We start from the raw sequence: 25988 nt of genomic DNA, 5'->3' as shown, positions 1-25988 counted from the left end.
GATGGAGGATGTTTCAATCTGTTTTACAGGGGAAACTTGCTCAACAACAGGATGGAAAAAAGCCAGGAAAGTGCAATATGCGGGCTGAAACTGATTAATGCTGCTTTTCTTTGTGTCCTGCTGGCTGACACGAAAGTTGCCTTTCCCTCTCTGAGAGTTCCTACTACTCTCAAGCTCTTCAGTTTCCCCAGTGTTTCAATATTGTCTTTTTGAAACAGAGTACTAATAGTGATTGTTTTTATATATACATATAAAATTGTTAATTTCAAAATATTCAGGATGACTGATAAAAACATGCAGGCTTGTAATCGAGCTTTTGCCATCTCTCTAGGAATATTTTCCTTTTGGCTTGACTTCCTTTTACTGCTGCTTCTGTGATCTGTTAGTTACCCATTCTTAATGTGTTTAAAATTTGTCTGATTGACATCTAGTTCTTAGGTTAGAATGTATTAAAGTGCCAAATATTTTAGGAAATAAAATTATGTCGTGTCATTGAAGTTACCTTTATCAATGGGTTCTCAATTCATTGCAAAGTGAAATGAGATTATTTTGAAATTGATTGATCTATTAATTTTTACAATAGCAAGGATGATTTTAAAAAGACAAAACCAAAATCCAAACTCCCAATTTTTTACTTCTTGTGTACTAATTTTGTCCACTCCCTCAATGAGGCAGGGACCACCTCACATGCTGTGTAGTGTCCTGTGCAGTGAAGTCTTATAAATGTGAAGACACAAAGAGTATGTGAGAACATGAGGAGTAATTAACATTGAAGTCAATGTTTTTTTCATTCTCCCAAATATATCCTCTTAGAGGTCGCTCAATGAAGCATCTTAACTCAGATGCACAAAGTTACAACATTTCTGAGAAACTGAGCTTTTAAAGCTTTTTCTTACAAGGGAAACTCTCTCACAGGTTCCACAGGTGATTTGGGGAATTGTTTCATGCAGTATTTCTTCACTGCAACATTTGCTTGGCTGAAAGACAATTTGCTGCCTGAACAGAGCAAAATGGAAGGTAAGATGGAGATGACAAAATTTCTTTCATATGTGTCCTTAAGCAAAGAACACCGACTCCCTAAAAGAAATGAAAGCTATAAAAAGGCTTTTGTATGCACATTGGTCTGTTTGGATGCCCTTGGCCAAAGTCCCGGTCCCTGGCCGCTGCCAGTCACTACCCCACAAGGGACTGCAGGTTGACAGCTCGCCTGTGGGCAAGAGCATTGTGGTCTCCTCAAAAAAGTGATGAGGATGCTTAAAAGTGTAAACCATTTGCTCAGTGCCTGTAACCTTGAAGGGAAAAATCACTTTTCAGTCTTCATTCCCCTCTCACAATAAGTGCAGAGACCTTCCTTCTGCAGCGCCAGAGGCAGGGGCTTTGGTGCAGGTGCGCGCCCCGCGCTCCGCTCCCGGGCAGAGAGAAGGAGGAAGAGGAGGAGGAGCCGGGATTGCTCAGGTGGTGGTGGCGGGGTGAGGCTGCGCTGAGTCAGGCACTCACACACCTGCCTGCCGGCTCCTGGCCGCTTAAAGCACAGGAGCTGCCTGCCGGAGGCTCCTTCAGACCCATCCACTGGCACGTTTCACACCTGGCTGCGACGGGAAGGGACCACGATGGGGCTGTTCTACAGCAAGAGCCAGGTAAGAGAAGGCAAGAGGAGCTCTGCAATGGGCTGAGAAGGCTGCCTTGGGGGCAGAGGGGACCTGCTCCAGGAGGGGATGTTTCCCCTCTTGTATCTTCAGCTCTGAGAATTATCCTGAGCAAAGCAGGGTTTTCTTCTGACTGGGTTTTGTGACTACTTTGTGTTTTGGCCTTCAGGAATGCAAAAGCTTTATTGATGTACTAATTTACTGTTTTGGAGATTCCTAATTAATTTTAAAAAATACCTTTTTGCTTCCACCTAACTGGGCTAGGCAAAACAACACACTGAGCAAAAATAAGGAGTGATCACTAATGTCAATGAATGCATAGGGAAAGTAAGGAAACTAATACTATGTAAGATGTTAAATATAGCTCTCTTTAAAAGTGTGGCAGTTTTTGGGCATAAGGGAATGAATGGTAATGTACTGTTATATACTGATCTATGTATTTGTTGCAGTGATACTCCCTGCTCTGTAGGTAGTGTGCTGTTTCCTCACAGGTTTAAGTGTCTTTTGATAACCACCTTTAGGTTTAGGTGGTTTCCCAAAATAATAAAAAGGCTTGGGTTGGACGGAATTTTAAAAATCATCTAGCTCCAACCTCAGCCCCAGGGGGAGGGATATCACCCACTACCCCAGGCTGCTCAAGGCCTCATCCAACCTGGCCCTGAGCACTTTCAGGGATGGGGCACCCACAACTCCTCTGGGCACAGTGTTCCAGTGCCTCAGCACCTCTGAGTAAAGAATTTCTCTCTAATATCTGATCAAAATATCTTTTTTGGTTTAAAACCATTCCTTCTCATCCTATAACTAGCTGTGGAAAAAGTCACTCTCCCTCTTGTTTAAAAGCCCCCTTTAAGTACCGAAAGCTGCAAACATTTCCTTTGATACATTCCTCAGAGCTTTGCTTAAAGGAAGATTGAGTGAGCTGAATTATTCACAGAGAAGTAATTAACTACAGAGTTGTGCCTTTCACTCACTCTTCCTGAGAAGTTCGGGATAGTCTCTGGAAGGCCCTTTCCAGGTCCTCATTTTTTAAAAGCCATCACTTATGTCTCTATATCAGACATAAGAATGTAATTATGTAGCTATAAATCAACTGATGTGCAGTGTCGTTACACCGTGATATCGTTACTAATTCCTGCCCTGCTGGATTGTTTGCTGTTTGTTGTGAAAAATAATGGATGTATGTGACATCCTGTGAATTTTCTCAGACCAAGATGTGTGTCAGCTGTATTAATAACACAGCAAGGTTCTTTATCACTCCCTTCTATGAGATTGGGTTGTAAGAGTCAGATACCTCAAGCTGAAGGTTTACCACAAGTGTTCTCAGAATGGACAAGGGAGGATGTCAGAGGTCTGGTCTGTGGGCACACTTGGCTACAAACCTTCTGGGAAGAAGGCAATGCACAAGGAGGAACCTCAGTTCAGAAATGTTGTTGCTTGGAACTGAAACACTAATTCAATTCTATCTCATTCTATACTTCTGTTCTTCCTTTTTTGCATTCTCATGCCATGCATTTTGTGTGCTTTTCAACAGACAGAACCATCTCCATGCAACTTGCTCACTGTAAAAATCATACAGATGAAAAATGCCAGGAAAGCAGACTTGTGTGAGTATCTTGGCTATACCCCTGGAGCATCCTCATGCTTGTAAAACTACTCTGAATATATCAAGTGTCACAAACACTACAGACTACATTTAAAAGGAGAGAGATAGAAGATGTGTCATCTTGGTGTGCTGAAGATGAGGCAACACAGTTAGAAGACATTGTTTTTCTTATAACTTTGTCCATATAACACTGAAGTCTAGCCACCAGTTTTAATGCAGAACATGTTTGCACAGATTGCATAAAATATTTCGCATCTGAATCTGCAAATAAATGTTCTTTTATTCACAGGAAAGATTGCAATAAGAGCTTTCTTTCCACGGTTCCTTCTTACAGAAATGTCCACCCTGGGTAACCCTAGGCTTATCAAAGAATATTTGATGTGAGCTCAGAACTGCACACGTGGCACCTCTTATGGATTATCAAATTTCATTTAGCCATAGGCATGGCTCACAGTCAGCTTTTTCTATTCTTAAAAACTTTTAAAAACTGCCCAGGAATTACAGTTATGCAAATATTTATTAATGGTCCAGAAATATCTGAACTGCAAAACATTAGAAAAAATGGCTGGAATGACAACCACGTCCTCCTATCTGAGAAGAGGGCTGATTGTCTTGCATCTGTTCATTTATACACATAGAAAGGTCTGAATGCAGAAAGTTTCTATATGAGCAGGACAAAGCTAAAGTAGTTCACTTAAAAAGATCCAGGACAAGATGTTTTTGTGCCTTTCCAACATTATTTGCTTCAAGTTCTGCAACAGTTTGTACAGAGACCAAAGATATGTGAAGAAGAGTTTTTCATTCTGATTTTTAGTGAAGAGCAGTAACATGCTTTGTTGTTGATGAATGTATGGGGAATAAGAGTCCATATGAACCTTCTGACTAGACTACTTCTACAGCATGGAAAGCATATTTGAAGCTCAGTTATAGTCTGGAGAAAAATCCCTTCCTACAGCTAAAACCTATTTGAATGTACAAACATAGACACTGAGTTGAAAAAAGAGGTGTGGAAAAATTGCAACGCTTAGATATCTCCCTTACATAATTATGTTCTGTTAAGAGGGCTGCATGACAATGAGCTTACCAGCATTCCTTTCAACCTTTTTCTCATCTAGATCAATGCTTTTCATTTTCATCCTTAGGCTGTTTGGGTTTTTTTTCTGAGTGGAGTTAATTTTGTTTTGATGGTGTCCTATTCAATATTAGAAAGTTTCTAGGGCATGGGACAGGCAGTGAAATGCTCAGCCTTTTCTGCTTCCCAGCCCAAGCCATGTCCCACCACCCCATAGAGCTTTATAAAGGAGAAGTTTGTGTGACAGGTGATTTTGGAGGGGAAAAAATTTTGCACAAAAAACCGAGGACACACACTTGCAAAAGGTGAATATTTGTTGTGGATGTTCATTGTGTAGGAAAAGAAAATCATACCAGTCAGGGAGCACTGCCTTGCTTATATATTTAAATGTTAAATCTAGTTTTGACTGACAGCTGCTTGTTTCCAGTACCATTTAATTTCACTGAGTGTGAAAATTTTTAGCGGCATTTATCAGAAAGATTTGCATTTAAACTGTTTGAGGACATATTTTCTATGCATCCAGACATACAGAAGTCACAGAGTTCAATGACAGGCTCTTTATAATATAAAATAAACCTATATTTCAAAAGCTTAAATGAATTAATTTAACCTCTGCTTAGCTTTTCTGACAATGTAAAAGCTAATGCAAATTGCATGTCCATAACTTTATAGGACTTCCACTGAGAAGCAGCAAACGGGATTCTTGAGATAAAAAATGCAAACAAAATTTTGCTGGTTTGTGTAAAACCAGGGGAGTATTTTTGAGTTGATTCAGTCATCTTTACAATTCTCTAGAGATTAGCTTGACACAGTCTTACAAACTCAGAAGCACATGTCCTCCATCACCAGCAAAGTGGGCTTCTCATAGGACCATTTTCTTAACACTTTTTCTCATTCTTCATTTTCTCAGCCCTGTTTTTATTACTTTCTCTTTCTTGCAAAGTTTTATACATAGAGCAAGACTGCAAGTGTCACCTACTTTTGATTCACCTTACTGATTTTTGACATTTTAAATTGGCTTCTTCTATCTCTTGCCAATTGTGCCTAACCTTGTACTAGGTTTCTGTAGAGTTTTCAGATCATTTTGTTTAATAGTCATCCAGTGCTTAAAAGGTCTCCCAACCTGGTGCTGCAGGTTAACTTTATTATTTGTATATCTGCTCTGTGTTCTAGGTAATAGAGATGGGAAAATTAATCCATAACAAGAGAATCTCAAAACTTCACTACCATTTCTTATGGAATAGATAGTAAAAGACCTTTAATAGGAGTTCAGTGCATAAGAGAGTATTTTTAACTAAGACAATTTAAAGGGTTTCCTTTTGCTTTTTAAACCCCGATTCTTTTTAGTGCACCCTTCCCACTGATCCCTTAGTGTGTAATTTATAACACAAATTTCCACTTGTGTACTAATGCATATCTGATATCATTAATAACACATGTGAATTTAGTGCCTTGTTTGTGTTCTTCGCGTTCCCCTTTCTCACTGAGCACACCCACAAGCTCATCAGGCCTATTGGGCTTCTTGATATTCCTGGACCTGTGATTGCTTGCCAGTTCCCAGATTTGGGTGTGTCCCCCGCCAGCATCCTGATTCCCTAATGGGGAAAGGCTTGGATGTGCACCAATCCAATCCACCCTGAAATGCACAGCTTTGTCTCCTGAGATTTTGCAAATTTCAAGATCAGCTGCTCACCTTGGGCAACCACGATAGCTCCAGGACAAACAGGAGGACATGGCTTTTACAGCATGTGGTTCAGCTTGGGAGTTTCCCATGGCAGGACACCATGAATGCCAAAGCTTATGCAGGTTGCAGGCAGAGTCTGGACAAGTTCATAGAAGAAAAAAGAAAATCCAGTTAAAGTAGGCTCAGGAAGTCTCTATATCTTAAATTATGAGGACTGAGAGAGCGGTAAATTATGTTTTCTCTCTTACACTCTCCTTAGACACCCATTTATAAATGTGAGGCATGATGTCCATCCTTGATAAGACCAAAGGTCCTTCCCAAAAAAAAGTGGGCAAGGGGACTAAAAACCAAGATGCTGCAGAGAAATTAAGTCTTTAGGTGGAGTTAACAAATGGAAAAGCAAGGAAACAAAGTGTTAAGGGTTAAACAATGTGAAAGTGGGCTACTGCATGGGGATGCTAAGTTGAGGAATTTTAAGCCATCATTCTCTGCTTCCTGAAAATGCCCAAGATCCCTCAGCGGACATTGAATGTGGGCCCTTGGCTAAATGGACCTTGACTAGTATAGAGTTAAAAATATTATTCATTATTTTCTTAGTAAGAAAATGATATTTTTCTAAGCTTTTATAGGTTTTTATTTTAACTATGCATTTTAATTTTGGAAACTTCAAGTTTTGGATTTCTTTTATATAAGACAAATTTGGGTACTATATTTTATAAAATGATTAAGTGTATTTGCTATTTTCAACAAAATTTTTTTACAGAATTGCAGTAGCAATTCTGCCACATATGAGATCAATTCATGTTAAAGTCCCTTGAGATCCAGGAAAAAATTATAGTATGTAAAATACATTATTGTTTGAGGAACTGTGTTCTACCATGATATTTATTGCAGGAACACGTAGACTTCCTCTGGTGTTCTGCTCTTGCACTGTTGTTATTGTTTCATTGTTATTTATTACTTGCTTCACCATTTAAGCAGTTGCAACTACACACTAGCAGCCTATTGTTCTAGGTGCTGCATGAAATATGATTATAAAATCAGAGGATGTGGTGTGATAAAGACAAACAAGCAAGGTTGTTTAGCAATATCTCAGCAAAGGAGCTTAAAAAGAGGGATGTAAATTATATTACATAAATATAGTTTTAGGGATACTTGTAGGGTGCTCCACCCAGAATTAAGGGGAGGATGGGAGAAAGTGTGAAAGCTTTTTCTTGAACTTTACCAATCGGAAGATGAATACTGAATGCTTCCTGGGGACAGGAACTGATCTCCTTGGACAGAACAAGTTCTGGTAAGTCTAAATTGCCTTCTGGAAGGCCACAGAAGTAGCCCACATTCCTATTTAACAGATAGCATTAAAAGTTTCAATGCCATCAATTATCTAGTATTTTGCCCTCTGGAAGACAGTACTGCTGACTTGTCCCCCTGACCTTAGCCAGGTACCTACTCAGCTATGAAGTGGGAGAAAAAGAAGAAAAATGCTCCTCTCCCCTGGTATTGATAGCTTATATTTTGTGACTTGACTGGATCCAAGTGCAGGGAGACCAGGTCAAGGAGATGCTCTGAGCAAACAGGTTTTGAGACTACATTCTTGGTTCAGGTCCTTTTAGCAGCGCAATCAGAAAAAACTAAACCTTAAGTATCATGAAAAATCTAACTCCCAGAAACAGTGAGGAGCTAAAGGCAGTCCATAAGGAGAAGGATGCTTGAGGCTTCTGCCCAGATCACAGATGGGCCGAAGCTTGCAGCTGTTACCATTAAAAAAGGAGATGTAATTAAAAAGAAAATGTTTGGTTGAGCCCTGCTTAAATTTGAGCTCTCGATGAGGCAGGTGAGATTTCAGCTTGAGCCAGATGTGTGGGTGTCCTGCTGTTTGGGATGCAGCATGGGGCTGTGGCTATGGTGTTTTTCAGCATGGGTCATGTTGTTGCAATGCTTCCTACACACAATTAAGATCCAGTCCTGCCTGCTATTATCCTGGAAGGTAATTAGACACTTAGTGTAATAACTGGACGAGGAGACCATGCTTTCATAAATACCTGCTGCCACACCTTCTTTTGGCCGGATATTGCCCCACAGGAATACCATGGCTGCCATCCCAAGCATGTTTGACAGCTGTTAATGTGTCATGGTGGAGGGGAGGGACCCGAGAGGTCCCTGGTGTGATGCTGTGCTGTGTGTATCCTGTCAGAGCCTGGTTGCTGTAGTTAGCTGTTGGTCAGGCTGACGCACAGGGTGGTGGGGGTTTGCTCGCACGTGGCTGGCAGTGTGAGCCTTGTGCGTGTGCATGCAAAGGCAGAGGGATATTGCAGTGAGACCCACCAGGCAGGGCACAGGACAGGCTGTGGAGTGCCATTTCTCACACACCTGCTTATAACTGGAGGTGGTCAGGCAGAACACCAGCCTGAGGTGTCCAATGTGTGTAAAAAAGTTTTCTGGGTGTTGTAAATGCCTCGCTCTTAACAGCTGGAAAATAATTTATAAACAAGAGGTAATTAGGTTACAGAGGACCCTTCTGAAGTGCAAAGGGCATCACTGAATGCATTTTGCATATGGGAAGGGGGAAGCACGCTTGTTTAGTGGCTGTCAGAAATCTCCCAGAGAAAGTCAGAGATTAAATGAGAAGTCAGGGCTCTGCTATCTGACAGGTAGTTGTTTCTCAAAGGTGGATGATACAGTGCAGACAGTGACCACTTACAGACAAGAAATAATTGATGGAGTTTCAAAATACTACTGTGTTCTTTGCAACAGATGAAATCAGAGCATATGTTACTAATTGGGAAATGTCAATGAAATAAACTTTGGTTTACCCGTAGACTTGCCCATTTGGATCCTTCTGATCCTTCTCCTAGTGGTGACATGAGCCAATAGCAATCTGTGCTAATATGATTAGCAGCCTGAGGTGTCCAATGTGTGTAAAAAAGTTTTCTGGGTGTTGTAAATGCCTCGCTCTTAACAGCTGGAAAATAATTTATAAACAAGAGGTAATTAGGTTACAGAGGACCCTTCTGAAGTGCAAAGGGCATCACTGAATGCATTTTGCATATGGGAAGGGGGAAGCACGCTTGTTTAGTGGCTGTCAGAAATCTCCCAGAGAAAGTCAGAGATTAAATGAGAAGTCAGGGCTCTGCTATCTGACAGGTAGTTGTTTCTCAAAGGTGGATGATACAGTGCAGACAGTGACCACTTACAGACAAGAAATAATTGATGGAGTTTCAAAATACTACTGTGTTCTTTGCAACAGATGAAATCAGAGCATATGTTACTAATTGGGAAATGTCAATGAAATAAACTTTGGTTTACCCGTAGACTTACCCATTTGGATCCTTCTGATCCTTCTCCTAGTGGTGACATGAGCCAATAGCAATCTGTGCTAATATGAGTCAGGGCTTCCCAAGTGCCAAAAAAGATTTTTGTAGGGACATTTCCTTACGCACACAGAATTTTGGGAGCTATTAGAATTATTAGAAGATCAGCTGATTGCTATGTGTTTTGATGGTGTTTTTAGAAATCATATATCTTAATAGATACAAAAACTATTTCATGAGTCAAAGTTACTCTTCTTTCCTTCAGAGTTACTCAGGAAAGATGACTTAAGCCTCAGAGAAATCAGGGAAAGAAAAAAGGCTGATTTTGTTAAGTAGTGAGTTACACATGGGAAATCAAGTATGGGTCAAGTCAATTATTTTTCATTTCCCAAAGTCAAGTCTGCCAGTAAAACGAAGGGTGACAGGAGTTAGGCCTATTCAGATGCTGTTCAGATGAAGGCGTGTCTGCTATGTGATGGCAGGAATGCTTGAGTATGTGGTACCACAAAAAGAGGAAATACAATTCTACTAATGGGATTGGCATTTATGGCAATGCTTCCCATGCTATCTTTGGCACTTGTGTAGGCTGTTGTCCGTAACTAAGAGATCATGTTCTGTAGGGAGACCATCCCTGACTTTTGAGTGTGGGTCCACAAGATGGTTAATCTAATGATTCATGCTTGCTTTTTTATTTCCTAATAATGATGACAAATATATTTGTCAGTAGATTATTCTGACCTCAGAATGAAAGTGCTTGTTGATGATGCAAGCCCTGCAGACTGCTGCTAACCACTCCTTCCAACTAAAAGCTTCTACGTGGAGTTCAGGTGGGAAGCTGCACTTTACAAGTGGCCACTTCAGCAGAGAAAGGAAAATAAAAACACTGAAGCTGCCCTCCCTACATCTGGAAACATTAAAATTAACAGATGAACTTTATGACCTGTACATGCCCCAAATGGAAACAGCAGAGCAATGCAATTTTGTGCAAAGAAGCAACGTCAGCTCACTCTGGGCTGGGAAGAACAGACAAGCTTCCACCTGTACATGAAGTGTTGCAAATACCTTTGCCACTCTGGCTGAGGCACAGAGATGTAGGTGAAAATAGTGACATTAGGCAATACATGTCTTAAATACAGCTTTATTGCTGAAAACTCTGCCCCAGTACAGCTGCTTCTCAAAGCAAATGTCATCCATCAAACTGTTTGACATTTCAATGCCTTTCCTATAATCTTCAGAGAAGATTAAATTCAATATTTTCTTCTCCACAGGTGATTAATCTTCTTTTCTTGAATTTTTTTATATTTTCTTTAAAAACTCTGTTGCTGAGTGTTTCCTTTTTTAACTTTCATAAGGGAAAAAAGCAGACTGAAATCAGGTGCCTTGGTAGAAGATGTGCCTTCTGTGACAGAAATTTGGCTTCATGGGAACCTTAAATGAAACAAGCTCTTGCCCTCCTCTGTGCTGGCAACCAGAGGTCCTAGAGGAAAGAAAGGATGCTCAGGAAGTAGTCAAGAGAGAACTTACAGAACTCTGGCGTTCATGCTTACCTGTGCAAGTCCATTGTGTAGGAGCTGGGCTCTGTCCATGTGCCGCCCCTGTCACAGCTGCTAATGTCCATGGTGGCCAGCCCTGTGAGGCTACTCTGTGTGCCCCTGTGGGTATGGATGGCTCTTCAGCAACACAACTGAGTATTTTGATTGTTTACTTTTTTTTCCATGGGACTTCTAAAATAGTAGTTCTTAAGAAGAACACACTTACAGGCCTTCACAATAGTAAAGCAAGATGGTTTTCTAGCAGCAGCTTGATGGTATCTTAGCTAGTGCCAGGCCTGAATTCTATGTATTGCTTTGTGTACAGAGATTAAAAATGCCCACTTCACAGGGGACTAGATTGTTGCATTGGACCATTGCTTTCCTGCTTTTCCTGTCTTCAACAGTAAGTCAGTCTGATTGCTATGTGAGCCTGAGCCTGCCAACAGCTTCAGTGCAGCAGTTCCGCACCAAGACTGTCCAGAACAGCAAGAACCCAACATGGAATGAGACCTTCCACTTCACCATTCAGAGCCAGGTTAAGGTAAGACTGCTCCAGACACCTCCAACAGCTATTCTTACTAGATACTATGCACACCATATAGTCCTTCCCCTCTGAGGTCCTTCTGAGATTCTTTGTGCAGTATCCACACTCTCTTACTGTACTTATTTATATTTTGATGGTTTGCTAAGACTGTATCTGCCCGCACAGTCAATAGAGTACACAGAGAGAAACTGCAATGTTTCTATTTTTTCATTCTTTTCCAAGGTCCTTTTGCGAAAATTAAATATCTGTAGCATGTTATATTTGTTAAACCCTTCATATTTATTTTTTTTTCCCAGAACATTCTGGAGCTTAAAGTTTGTGATGAGGACAAAGTAACTGAAGATGACCATCTCCTCACTGTTTTCTTTGATGTCTCCAAAATCCAGCTGGGAGAAAACATTCAACTAAGTTTCCAGCTGAATCCACAGGTATGGATAAAATTCATATACAAAGTAAAGAGGGTGTGGTCAGGTGAGAATATGCTTGTGTGGAGAACATGCCAAGAGAGAGCAGGGGGGAGCAGTCACCAAGAGGCCCTGCAGTATGGATTCCATTTGTCCTGCAAGGCCTACACTAGGAGTCAGCTAAATTAGTGGATTAGATGCTAGGAGTATATGATACTAGAAGTATAACAGGTACAACGTGAAGAAAATTAGGTCTGTGGCATGTGAAGCAACAAAAGGAAAGGCAGAGATTCCTGTAGGGTATCTCTCTCCACAGGATACTAAGCTGTCGTGACTACCTTAATTTTCTTTTGCAGGGAAAAGAGGAGCTGGAGGTTGAATTCACAATGGAGAGCAGGTGTGTAAGACGAAAGCTGGAAGTGTAAGATGGAAACACAGGGGTACTGCTACAAATTAGTTCACACTTGCAGCCCCCTAACACTGCCAACATCTGAATAGAACAGAAGGTAACTTTGGGTAGAGTGTTTAATGAAGAAAGAATGCATGATGGTGTCTGGTATGCAGGCACTACACTGGGCATCCAGACACACAGAGAAGCAAGCACAGGTGCTAGTGGGAGCATAGAGATATCCCTGATGGCAGCTGTTCATCAAGCTGAAAGGCACATTCTACATAGGAGGAAGTTTTAGGTTTCCCCTCTTTACTGTGGGATCCCAGATGTTTGCTCTGTCATAACTACGTTTTTTTCTGTTTCTTTATTGACTGTATAGTTTATAGAGAGAATAAACACGTAGATCAGTCCTTGTGCTGCTGATTTTTTAGGCAAATGGTATTTCCCTCCCTTTTTTATGACATGTTGGATGAATTCAGCAACTTTTTAGCACTGATTCTACAGTTTGAACTGAACAATTTTGGCCAACAGTGTGATTATGCCACCTGTGTATATTGTCTTCAGTGTGCCAGAAAATTATCCTCTCTAATACACTGAGGAACTTCTCTGTTTGGTGGATGTCCAAAAATGTCGCAAAATTCAGACTAACCTGTGAGAGGCAAATTGGATTGAATATGCATGTGGAATTTCTGATTCTGTTTATCTGTGCTGCCTGTACAAAGATGGACTTTATCTTTAAAAGATAATGAAATAATGCTTCAAGAAGAGTCAGTAAAAGAGAAAAATAAGAATGTGCTGGTTTTGAATTGATTGTTTTCCATTTTTGTCTTTCAGTCCAGATCCTCCTGAAAACATTATTACTAATGGAGTTCTAGTGGTAATTTTTATTTCATAATCTTTTTCCCTTCTGTATGGGGATGCTTGTTGCAAAGCTGGTGTTAAAGGTACCAGGCCATTGTGATGGCACGGAGGCACTGACCAAGTCCAACACACACAGCCTAAAGCTGGTGTTGGCGTTGGCTGTCCCATGTGGCCCCAGTTCATGCTGGGAAGAGATTAGAGCAGTGAAGACTGTGAGGTGCTGCCAGTGCTCACCTCTGCCTAAACTGAGCTGGGCTCAGGGGTATGACATCCCTCCCTCTGCCCGGGGAGAGCTGGGCACCCTGTTTGGAGAGCCTTCTCCTGTGGCTGATCCTCCCCCAGGCCCTTGCAGGGCCGCTCCTTCAGGCAGAGCGAGCAGATCCCTTGTCTTTCCTCATCTCTGTGCATTGTTATTTCCTGTGGGGAAGTCGAATCCCATCTCCCTAGACCTGGTAGTGGGTTTACAGGCTGGCACCACCTCTCCCCTGAGGTCTGCGCCCCAAGGCCCTGTGGGCATGGGTCGAGTGTAGTGGATGAGGTCAAGCTCTGCTGACAGTGAATGCCTTTGTCTCTTGCCCTGTTGTCTCTTTCAGTCCCGTGAGGTTTCCTGTTTGGACGTGCAGGTGAACGATGGGAGGCTGAGGAAGGACACTATGGGTGAGCCTTTCACTGACTTACAGAGCAAATGCCACTTAATGGCAGAAGCACTCCGTGTTTCACACTTGAATATGCTGGTTTTAAAATTATTCAGGATGCAAGACAAAATCTCAGTGATGCCAGTGGCCTGTGGAGATGGTTGTAGTTGATCAAAAATATACCGATTTTTCCTGAATTTGGTGACATGAGCATGTGGTCTAATTTCCCCACAAAATATTTTCCTCTTTAGTGACACCTTGCCAGATATTTACAATTTTCCAAAGCATTTGTGCAAGGAATTGAGGTTTTTTGGGTCCTAAACTTGAAGTAACTCCTGTTGTCTCTGGATTCTGGGACAAAGTAATGGGCAGAATGGGAATTGGGCCTCTTTTACCTCCTAACTTCATAGAATACTTTAGGTGTAACAATATAAGACATGCCACTGGGTGAAACACAAGACACAGTATATTGAGAAAGACATTTACTGAACACTTAAAGCAGTGTATCACTGCCATGTCAAGCCCATACTTGTGGAACTGTGTGCCTCCTATGCAATTTTTCAAGTGTCTTCTTCTGACATCTCATAACGACCCCAATCCAGCACACTGCTTAAGCACCTGGATGGTCCAGTTGAGCTCAGAGAAAAAGTTTGCTAGATGTGACTGAAAATGTTTAAGTGAGGTAGTTCTTTTGAAGGCTGACTATATACTTTGGAGTGTGCAGCTTTACAGAATATATTTCACCCTGAACCTTGTGGATTGATATCTTTCTACATAAAGGCCATTTTTTTATTACTTCAACAGACATATCAGATGCTTTTGGCATGAAAGGAAAAAAACATCAGACATTATTTAAGTGCTAGAAATATTTCAAAAGAAATATTACAGGTTGAAGGAAAGAGAAACATGATAGAGGGACTGAGATTTAACTGATATCAAAGAGAACTGTGGTCTGATTAAAAAAAACACTTTCTCCCAAAAGTCCAAAATTTTCAAAGTATCTCAGCAATAAGATAACATATAATATTACTACAGTATTCTGGTGTAATAATAAGGTATTTTGCACATTTTAGTTTTTCAGAAGAGTGTCCCCCCAAACTATTATTGTAAATCATTACCTAATGAACAGAGTCGTAGTATCTGCTATCACATGTATTTGGAAGTGCAGTGGTGCTGTAGCAACAGTCACTACATGACACGTTCACCACCATCTCTAAAACCCTCAGATAAAACAGTCTATTTATTCTTCCTGTAATTTGGGTATCAAACTGATGTTGTTACTTTAGGAAAACATACATTACATTACTGTGCAAACAAATTATCCACTATTTTTGAAGAGCTTAATTTTGAACGCCTTTGCTTCAGAGAGAAAGTTTGCATTGACTGTGGACGGGTCGTATGAAGGAACCCAGACGCACACGCTGAGCTCCTGCCTGTGCCCCACGTCCCCAGCCAGGTTCCACTACATCAAGTACAACCAGTCGGCGCTCACTGTGGCTCTGCCGCGGCGCAGACGCCTCAGCAGGGTACGTGAGCACCACTAACATGTAGCTCTTTCACTGGGGACCTCCAAGACCTGAGTGTGTGTGCAGATTTGTGTGTGCTGGGAATTGGTTAGTGCATGTATGTGAGACAGGAGAGACTGCTTTTATCTTCTTCCTCTCCCTTTCTTTTTTTTTTTTTTTTTTTGGTCAAATCGGTAACTTGTTTATTTTTGTCTTAACTCCTTTTCCAGTCTGTATCAAGTCAAAATGAAAGGGATATGAATGAATCTGTGACTCTACCTCTGAACTCGCTTCCTATACAAGAGAAAATATCAATAGGAGAGGTGAGAACAAGTCTTTCTTAGCAGAAAACAGCCCAACACCACTCAGTTTGGTGGATAGTTAGTCTTAGAGCTCAGTGATTCAATTCCTGTCAAACACAGCATGCTGTGGTGTAAGGTGTGAATGACAGTCGCTCTGCAACTATGCAATAGTTACTTTTTCTTATGTTTTGCAGTGGATCCAGGCATGCCCTGGGAAATCCTGTTCTGAGTGTAAACTAACTTCCTCAGGACATGTCTAATGTGTATGTTTATCAACATAGTATGCACCCTAACAGTGTGGCAATTAGGACTTATATTTGCAAAGTGAATGCCTAAAGTAGAAGATAAAATAGAGATCATCCATATGTGTACGGTTCAGATGCCCATCTTTCAACAACCTTCCCAAATAATGAATGTTAAACTATGAGAAGCTGAAGAGCCCTAAGCCCACCTAGCTTGGGTGAATGGCTTACTTTTATTCAACCCAGATTTTGCTGGAACTTGTGAAGGTCTCTCACAGTCCAGACCATTGCTGGCCAGACATTGCTGAATCCAAAGATAGTGAAATTCAGGCCCTAGGTGGAGTGGGGGAGGGAGGGGCAGGAGTAACAACCTGAGCTTGCTTACATTGTCTGTATTGCAATTTTCAGGACAGGACAATTGACCTGTACACAAAGGCAAATGAATGGTAAGTGAGTCTCCAGCAAGACCTGATTCTGTAACTGGGGGAGATCTGCTCCTACACAAAGCTCATTTGAAATCAGTGGGGGTCGATGCTGGTTCAGGTGGCAGCAGATTGTGAGTTCATCATGGGTTGTAGGCTTTTATTTGTGAGGTTCTCCTTTTTAATTGATGGCAAATTAAATAATGGGTCCCCTGTCCTCCAAATTTCCAAGCTGCTAGCTCATCTCAGCAAGAGGTCTTGATTTGTGTGCACTACTGTGCCAAAAGGTGGAGAAAGCAGCTCCACAAAGAAATCACATTTCTGAATTATACAAACAAAATAACTTCAAGGCATGGTAGCTATTTCTCTAATATCACAGCTGCAGCGCCTGTATCTAGTTACAGGCAGCATGCATGGCAGCACTACTGAAACTTGAAAAATAAATTATATGAGCAAATAAAACCAGAAGTCTGTAGTAGACACCATAATAGTGTCATGATTTGCTTTGCCTTCCTATTTACATTCTCATTTTCAGCCACAGCAATTAGCAGAGGCCTGTCTGTGGTGCTGTTTTTCCCCATTTATTACATTATGCTGTCCACAAACTGGTCTGTAAACACACACAAGCACAGCTGGAGTTGTCCACAGTGACTAATAATACAACAATATCTGTGCCCTGGTCTCAGGACTCAGGGTCTGTGTTTCAGACCAAGAAACCTTGATGCTCGCCTGGGGTTTGACCTCTGCACAGATGAACAGAATTTCCTGCAAAACCGAAAGAAGGTAGTTGCTGCTGCACTAAAGGACGTTCTTCATCTGGAGGAAGATCTGCAAGAGCATGAGGTAACTAGTTAAGGGCACTTTTCAGGGATTTTTCTCTCTCCTTTCCCTCAAGCCTGGAGATAAGGGATGATTTTTTTACCTCCATCTGGATAAGGAGTGAGGATTGTTAACATCAGCTCATTCTCCAGGACACTTTGCCACAAGTGTGATCTCAGCTAGAGAGTTCAGCTGTCTGTTTAGATGAGCAAATTCTCTGTTTCCATTCAGCTTACAAGTGAATTAGTTGAAGGCATTTCAAACCAATAGTTTGGTTTGTGTTTCTTAAAAATCCTCTCTGAAGTGCCTAGTTTAAACTAGGATAAACACCTAGTTTATCCCACAGGGATGTACAGTATAGAGAAATGTTGCTTTATCTCTTAATTTATGTGTTTTATCTTACAAGTGTCTGGATGCTGCTTTTGCATTTCTGTAATCTTTAGACATTATTTGTGCCTTAATGCCACTCTTCCATCTACACTTTCTGCTCTTTTTTGTGTCAAACAGGTGCCTATAGTGGCTGTGACCACTGCAGGGTGTGGCATAAGAGCCCTCACTGCCATGTATGGCAGCATTTTGGGTCTCCAAAAGTTGCGTGTTCTGGATTGTATTTCATACATCAGTGGTTCATCTGGCACAACATGGTGAGGAATCGTTTTGATACTGTTGTTTGGTTCTTGTTGTGTTAAGAAAAGCCTATGTTCTGTCTTGGTTTCAGAAAGGGTAAAAGTGATCAATTGAGTTATTGCTTCCATCTTTGGGCCATGAGTCACGTATGAAAGAATTATTGAGCATCGTGATCCATGCCTAACCAAAAGAGGAGACTTTATTGGAAGTTAAACATCCTTAATCCTATGGAAAATGATCTTTCATTGTTATCTACTGTTTGACAGAAAAGCACTGACAGCTGTTGTGTTGCATCTCAGATTAAGTGATTTTTCTCTGGTTGCCTTTAGCCTTTCATTTCTGCTCAAAGTAAACTCAAAGAGAAGAGTAACTAAAAGATAAAATTATATGCATCCAAAACTCTAGAAGGTTTTCTTTGAGTTTCAAAAGCATCTTGTTAATGTCTCCCTGTATTCCATTGTGTTTTCTGTCTGCAGGACAATGACAAAGCTATATGAAGATGCCGAATGGTCGCGTAAGGATCTTGGGGAAGTAATTATTGAAGCACGGAAGCAAGCAGCCAAGTGCAAGATGGGAGCTTTTTGCTTGAAAAGTCTGAGGAATTATTACAGAGAGCTGAGCCAAAGGACCCAAGCAGGACATAAAACATCTTTTATTGATCTGTGGGGGCTCATGATTGAAGCCATGTTAAATGATGGGGTAATGTCTATACATGTTTCTTCTCATAAAGTTGTTGATTTAATATTTACAACCATTGCAAGAAACTAGAGCCCTAGGAAGAGACACCTGGTCAATAACACTGTACTTGGTGCATAGGCAGAACACCAATTATTTACATTAATATCTTGGAGGCAGAGTGTATGTCTACACTGGAGCCTGAAGTGTGATGGAATGTGCCAGAAATGCTCAGACTAGCTCAAAAGTAAGCATAACACTGATTAACACTACTGCTGTGCAAGAGATTTTTTAAGTTCTTAGGTGTTTTTTACAGCCCTATGCTTTTATCGCTCCACTGCACAAGGTGCAATCTTAACTTGATTGTACTGCAGATGTACCCATTATGTTCACTAGTTTGTGACTTAGTGATAAGAAAGTATATAGATCCAGAGCTGGTGAGATATATTAGCTACAGTGGGTGCCTTTCAGCTATTTTGAATTTGATTTCCCAGGATCTTCAATTTCTAATTTTATTGTAATGATACAAGCAAAAACTTTCCAAACTTTCTCCAGACTGATGATATCTGGAAAAAAGTTTGAAAGGTTTTTTTGAAAAAAATTTCAAAATTATGTAAACGTGGTTTACTTTTTGCCTAGATGAAACAGATAAGATTAAATACTCTCATTTTATATAATATTCCACACAGTGTTTCCAGTCTCAGTGCTACATAGCAAAATTCTCTAGAACTTAATTTGGCTGAAGTATACTCAAAACCTCCATTTCCTGTATAAGTTGTTAGTATTGGACAGCTCAAGGACTTTTCCTCTGTGGATTTTAACTTTCAATACAGTATTTAAAAAAAGAAATCCTTATTAGAAGGGTCATTACATGCTGCCTTGAAGAGCTCTTATCATTAACAGATGAAGTATATGATAACAGCTGAATTACCCAGATATGCAGTATATTCAGATATGCAGTATATTCTCACTTACATTTAACCATACAAAGCTAGAACAGAATGTGAAGTGATTCACTGCTGTCACTGTGTACTGAAAGCTGAACATGGCCGGTTATCTTAACAGAAATTGTTTCTGCTTTCTTGTCCTCTGTTATTCAAGCACATGGAAGTAAATTTAGGAGCAAATTCAGGAAAATGATGTCTTCGTCTTTATAAGCTGATGTTTTTAAGGAATTGATTATAAGTTAACTCTTGGGTTTTTTTTTCAAATCCAGAAAAGCCACCACAGACTTTCTGATCAACGTCAGGCAGTGAACCAAGGTCAGAACCCACTGCCCATCTACCTTGCCCTTAATGTCAAGGACAAAGTTGCCACCAAAGATTTCAGAGGTAATGTTTCAATTGTAAAAAGAGCTATATTTTCACCCAGGGAGATACACTGTGGGGATACAGTAAATAATGATGAATTATTTTAAATTCTCACTCCAAGTCCAGAGAAGCAGTGTTCAGAAATGTAATGAGTAATTGGGCATGGTACATGTCAAGAGTTCAATATTTTCTAAGATCCCTTGGCATGCGATTGTCTATTTTCAGGTATTAACTTCAGACTAATAACACAACATAATTCTGTGACAAAGTCTCAGAGATTATATTAATTCTTCAAGAAAATAATTCACTAGAGCTTTAAGTTTGCTGAGTATATGTTCTGGTCCATGATGGGAACTATACGATCTTTAAAGTCCTTCCCATCCAAGCTATTCTGTTACTAGGTTTCTCATGGCTGGCTAAAGGCAATAGAAGTCAATGTGAGTTCTAGTCCACCTTCCATGAGAAAACTTTGTACTCACTAAATATAAAGAAGAATTTGAAATTTCTCCAGCCCTGACATAGTTCTTTCACAAACCTGGGGACAGTATGATAGCTGGTTCAGCAGCAGCTGTTGGCAGGGTTTGCTCAGGACACATGCTGGGTCCATTTTCTTATGAGAGCCAGTGTCTGAGAGGGTTATTCCAAACCTGGCAGCTGGGCTATTTTCTATAGTGGAGCTAACCTTGGTGCATGTGTTGGCAGAGTGGGTGGAGTTCACGCCGTACGAGGTGGGCTTCCTGAAATACGGCGCCTTCATTCGCGCCGAGGATTTTGGCAGTGAGTTCTTCATGGGCCGCTTGATGAAGAGGATCCCTGAGTCACGAATCTGCTTCATGCAAGGTAACTCACCAACCTGGGGGAGTGACAAGATTTTATTAGAAACATCAACGATTTAGGAATTCATCCCCAGAAACCTGCTGTCAGCATAAGGCAGCAGAGGCAGTGGGTGAGTCAGCTGAAAGGCTCCCCAGGGAAGTGATCACAGCACCAAGCCTGCCTGAGCTCAAAAGGAGTTTGGACAGTGTTCTCAGGCACAGGGTGTGATTCTTGGGGTTGTCTAGGCAGGGCCAGGATGATCCTTGCAGATCTCTTCCAACTCAGGATATTCTATGATTCTATGTTTCCTGAGACTCATTCAACTGCCTGTGTCAGCAAATGTGGTTTTGTCATTTGGTCTAAGAGAAAAATAAACTAAAATGGCAAAGTTGTTGTCATGTAACTTTGTGAGTGCTTTTGAGGCATCATCATTTCCTGTAGCTTGCGAAAACTTTTCAAAATTGAAAATCTATGATATTCTCTGGAAGCCAAATAAAATGTTATAAAGAAATCAGTGGGGTGAGAAAGAGGACAATCAGAGAAGGAGCTGTCTGAAAAATATTTCTTTATGAAAGGAAAAAGGAATTGAAAATAGGAACATGAAAATTTAATTTAAAAATATTTCCAGGTAAAACGTGGTGAGAGGGAAAAGACTTGGACTTTTTTTCTGAAATAAGTTTGCCTAAATAAGTTTGCATTTGGAGTCTACCAGTGAAACAGATGATGAACTTACACAAAAATTGAATAGAAATTTGAACAAGTTAGAGAAGAGCTGGGGAAGGAGCGGAAGGCAGTTTTAAAAGAACTTGTGTTTACATCTGCAGTGCTTATTATACCTCTCTGACTTGCTAGGAATGTGGAGTAGTATCTTCTCCAAAAATCTCTTGGATGCCTGGCATGCAGCTGACAACTCAGAAGACTTCTGGCACAGGTGGACCCAGGACAAAGTGACTGAAATAGGTAAACCAAAATACTTTCCTACAGACCCCTCTAAAAAGGGCAACTGTATTCACATTTCCCATTTTTTCAGCTTTTCTGTCATCCTGTTTCTCTCAGTCTCTGGGTATGGGATATACCAGAAAAATGATGTTATTTGATTTTACTGAATAATCAGTGCTTTGCTTAGATAGTGAGAGTGTGACAAGAAGGAAAAGCACCATCAGACAGGCCTTGATATAAAGGAGATAGGGATGGACACATATGGTGGTCTCTAAAGTGTTGTCCTTAAAAAGCTGGGAAAGAAATACTTGTGTCAAAGCCTCATGTAATCTATTTGTTAGCCAGAAAGAAGCTTGATTGTTTGTTTCAATATCTCCTTGCCCTGCACAGCACATCCCTCCCTCAAAATCTGAAAGACTTGGTAGACAACAAACAAGTTCAATGTGGTGGAGCTCTTACAGCAGCTGAGAGAAGCAGCTGCATGCTGAAAGACCATTCCTTGGACATACTCATGAGCATCTTCATAACAAAATTCAAGCAAAGCCAGTGAATAGACTTGGGCCACATTTCTGCGGACTATGTTTTCATAAAATATCCCCAAAGTCTTATGTTTGAGTTTATATAAATAATTTGCAAGTTTTGTTGAATTCAGGTGTCCACAACTGAACCAAATAGAGAAATCTAGCTTTTTAAAAGTAAAAATATTTAGTTAGAAATTAAAATGTTGAAATTTTTCTATGCTTTTCAAAATAAGCTTTAAATTTAATATTTAACCTAAAAGCCGTAATCCCTTAAAATGTATTAATAAAATTATTTTTCCTGTTTGTTGTATGCTTGGAAAAGTGAATTACTTCAGTGTGTGCCAATATCATATTATTTTATGAGAAACATATTCTTTTTGCCATGTGTAATCAACCAGAGTTTAGAAAACACAAGTTTATACTTTTGTCACAAAATTTACTGAAACTCACAGCAGGTCACAGGGAAAATCATGCAATGCTGAGCTGTGAACACATGATTACAGAAGACCCAGTGACCCTTTCTCCTCTTTGTGTCTAGCCTCTGCTTAATTATGGTTATAATTCAATTTCATGCCATTTGTGCTGTGTATGTGCAGAGGAACAGCCAGACCTGCCTGAGAAACCGTATGAGATGGCCACGTGCGTTTTCACTCCCACGAGCGGCCTCTCCACCACGCTCCGGGACATCCTGACGGATCGCCCCGCTGTCTCCAAGTACCACAACTTCCTAAGGGGCTTCCAGATGCACAATGAGTACATCCAGCATGAACAGTTCACAAAATGGAAAGGTGTGGATGGCTCCCCTGCCTACATATCTCATTGGGGCAGGCACAGGGGCTGGGAATTAGTGGGATGTTTGCATGTCCCGAAGAGAACTGAGTGGGTTTTGTGGTTTCCTGTTAGAGCTCACTGAGAAGAAGGAGAATTAAGGAACTACCCATACCTTTCACTTTCAGTAACACAAATGTTCAATTATTTAGTCCTTGGGTACTCAAAGTCCTCACAGGAATAAAAATTCCTAGGATGGGATTCTGCATATAAGGCAACATCTGTGTAGGTTTCAGTGCAGTTCATGGGTTTGGAAACACAACAAAATGTGAATGGAGAGGCTGAAGGAGCTTTAGGATTGCTGCATGCTACCTACTCTAGCGCAAAGGGAAAATCCTGGATGGGAGGGAAGCTCACCTTCCTTTTGCCTTCTAACTTGACAGATGCCTTTTTGCAGTTTCCTAATAGCTCTGAATCTTTTACTCTTTAGACACTTTGCTAGACAACTCTCCCAATGACCTGAGAGGCAACTCAGAACACCTGGAGCTGGTGGATGCAGCTTTCTTCTTTGAAACCAGTTACCCACCCCTTCTGAGACCAGAGAGGAAAGTGGACGTCATCATACACTTAAATTACACAGGTGGATCACAGACATTGGTGAGAAATCTCAAAACTGATTTTCTTTCACAACAGCTTTTGCTTTGCTTTCCACTACTTTCAAATAGGTGTCTATGAAACATGGAATTTAATGGAATTTAGTAACATGCTGTTTTTAAACCTTTGAAAAAGAATGGAAATTTCTAGAGAGGCAAATATGTGTATTTTTCTCAAATTACTTTTGAAATATCACTAAGTTCTTCACCAGTGACATACAAACAGGCAAAGTGAAGTTAAGAAAGCCTTGCTGCAATGTTTATTATGGTCTTATATATAATATTTAACACCACAAATATAGTTGGGAAATGTCTGTGATTCAGGTGTTGAATTAATTCTGCATTTTGCTTAGAAATGCATGAGTTTTTTCTTCCTTTTTTATTTTAATGTTAATTTTCTAGCAAGAACAGCCTAGTGAGTAATGGGTTTCTTCATCTCTATTTTATCTTTTTTAATAAATACATTTTTTCTCCCTAAATGGTGGACTTGAGCATTTACTGCTCTTGCAGGTATCTAATTTGGTTAAGATGGTAATATACATTTTGAAAGCAGTATTTAGTATTTAACCACAAAGTTCACTGGTGAATGTTCTGTCAGTTTTTCAAGTGGAAAACATTTAAATGGTGCAATTGCACTTGAAAAATACTTGTCTTTGTACTTCAGTGGAAATTATAATATCTTCAACTATATTTCCTTCTTGTAGTCTGAAATCTTTTGGAAATACTTAATTCCAAATGAAGTGGTACTTTTTTGTTAGATTGTAAACAAAGTTGGTCACCACAAAAAGGCTTTCTGATGAATGTTTTTAGTGTTATATTTTGAGGTCTGGAGCATGTTATTTGAAAATCTCATGTTATTTCAAAAATTCAAAGTTATAGACATGGGTATATTGGTGTTAAAACCCTGCTAAAGTTTACTGAGGTCAATGCAAAAGTTATCCTGCTATATAAACAGATATTGGGACTGGGACTCCTACTGCCTTAGACTGCCTTAGACTGCAAATATAGTTTTGCTTAGAGGCATATTTTTTCTCACTCAGTTCTCATTTAATTAATGGTCTGTAAAGTGTTTTGAATTTATCTGTTCTGTTTCTACATAATATTCTCATTTTAGAGATGTGCCTTAGTACAGGTTTAAACTCTCTTTGCCATCTTGATATTAGGTGTTTTCCTGGAAGACTATTTCCAAATGGTTCCTCAGGCAACTGCATAGCAGTCCTTGGGGCTGCATGTGTCCGTGTTATTTCTGCTGTCTGATTCTCAGTCTGTTTCGTGCAACTTTGCATGAACTGCTGGGCTTTGGCAGCAGTCTGATCTTTGCTCTTTTTTCTGTTCCTTGTGCTGCTGCTGTTGACCAGCCCCTGGAGCAGGCTTGCAAATACTTTGCAGAGCAGGAAATTCCTTTTCCCTGCATTGGACTGATGGATGATGAGAAGAACCTGAAAGAGTGCTACATGTTTGATGGTGCAGACACCCCAGGAGCTCCTCTGCTGCTTTATTTTCCATTAGTGAATGACACTTTTCAAAAATATGTAGCACCTGGTAAGTTAACAGTACCCAGGTAACTTTATTGACTCAAGGAACATTCCCACTCCCTGGGTGTTTTTCCCTCAACCCAACAGAACCTCCTTTTCTTTGCTTGTTCAAACAAGTGAATAGATTGCAAAATGGGATGATTCAAACTGTTTGTAAAATCTGGTGAAGTCTTGTGCATATTTTTATTTGTGTGCTGGTGCAATTCAGGGAATAGAAGAAATGTGTTCCTCAACTAGAAGAAAGGAAACTAATCTCCTCTTGTAATTTCTGAGAGTTTACTTTAGTGAAAAGAACAAAGTATATTTTTTCAAATTATGTGTGGTTTTATGACACTCAGGTCTAGGTGAGAATCACGGTATAGAATGGTTCTGTGAAGGGCCACTATGCCTACTATTTAGGCCATTTAAGATGCTGATTTAATATGCTGGAATATCAAAGCAATTGTACAGAAAGTGTCCTTCTGGATTAGTATTTGAGATGGAGACTTTGCTTTTAAGATGGTATCCAAGCCAACGAATATTCTGCTTCGTCTTGTCCCGTGTATCTGTATTCCTTTTAGTTTGTGCTGTACCAAAGAACCTGCATGGTAAGCCTTGTGCAGCGGTAACCTCACAAAATGATGTGCCATGAGCTGGCCAGTAGATGGTGCTGATTGCAATGGAAATGACACTTGTTTTATTCCAATAGGCTTTGTACAAAAGCAGATTTCTCAGAGATCATAGCACTGCACTTATCTTCATAGTAACTGCATCTATGATCTCTCCCTAATTATTATTGACCTATCAAAGTATGGTATTTCTGTGGGACTATACAAACACATTCCTTTTTTTCCCTTGACAGGCATGACACGTACTGCTGCTGAAATGGAACAGGGCAAAGTTGATATCTCCAGTTTCTCCTCTCCATACTCAACCAGGGAGGTCTCGCTGAAAGCAGAAGATTTCAACAAGCTTCTGAAGCTGGCTAATTACAACATAATGAACAACGAGAACATGATTCTTCAGGCCTTGCGCACGGCTGTGGCACGGAAGAAACAAGCCCTGAGCCAGCCAGCATCACAGGCACAGCCCTCTGCTTGAACAGCACTTCCCTGTCCCTTACTAAGCATTTACCAAGACAGCATACCTGTGATAAATACTTCACCATTCTTGACAGGGGCCCTAGCTTTCT

General features: G+C 40.4%; 1 protein-coding gene across 1 annotated transcript; it reads left to right on the top strand.

Annotated features, from left to right (window-relative positions):
* Positions 1-1610: 1610 nt before the first annotated feature.
* On the top strand, positions 1611-25897 carry LOC128936232 (cytosolic phospholipase A2 epsilon-like). Its single transcript, XM_054274988.1, has 20 exons — positions 1611-1637; positions 3178-3250; positions 11253-11389; positions 11689-11820; positions 12153-12193; positions 13022-13064; positions 13642-13705; positions 15049-15209; positions 15419-15511; positions 16141-16178; positions 16841-16997; positions 17481-17617; positions 18077-18299; positions 19492-19606; positions 20288-20425; positions 21254-21361; positions 22458-22649; positions 23120-23286; positions 24641-24824; positions 25659-25897. The coding sequence occupies exons 1-20, from the start codon at positions 1611-1613 to the stop codon at positions 25895-25897; spliced, it is 2469 nt and encodes an 822-aa protein (XP_054130963.1).
* The last annotated feature ends 91 nt before the right edge of the window (positions 25898-25988 follow it).

Source organism: Melozone crissalis, unplaced genomic scaffold, assembly GCF_028551555.1.
Source record: "Melozone crissalis strain CALT ecotype California unplaced genomic scaffold, PUWL_Pcris_2 ptg000018l_1, whole genome shotgun sequence".
NCBI classification, from domain to species: domain Eukaryota; kingdom Metazoa; phylum Chordata; class Aves; order Passeriformes; family Passerellidae; genus Melozone; species Melozone crissalis.
This window is presented reverse-complemented; position numbering and strand designations above follow the sequence as displayed.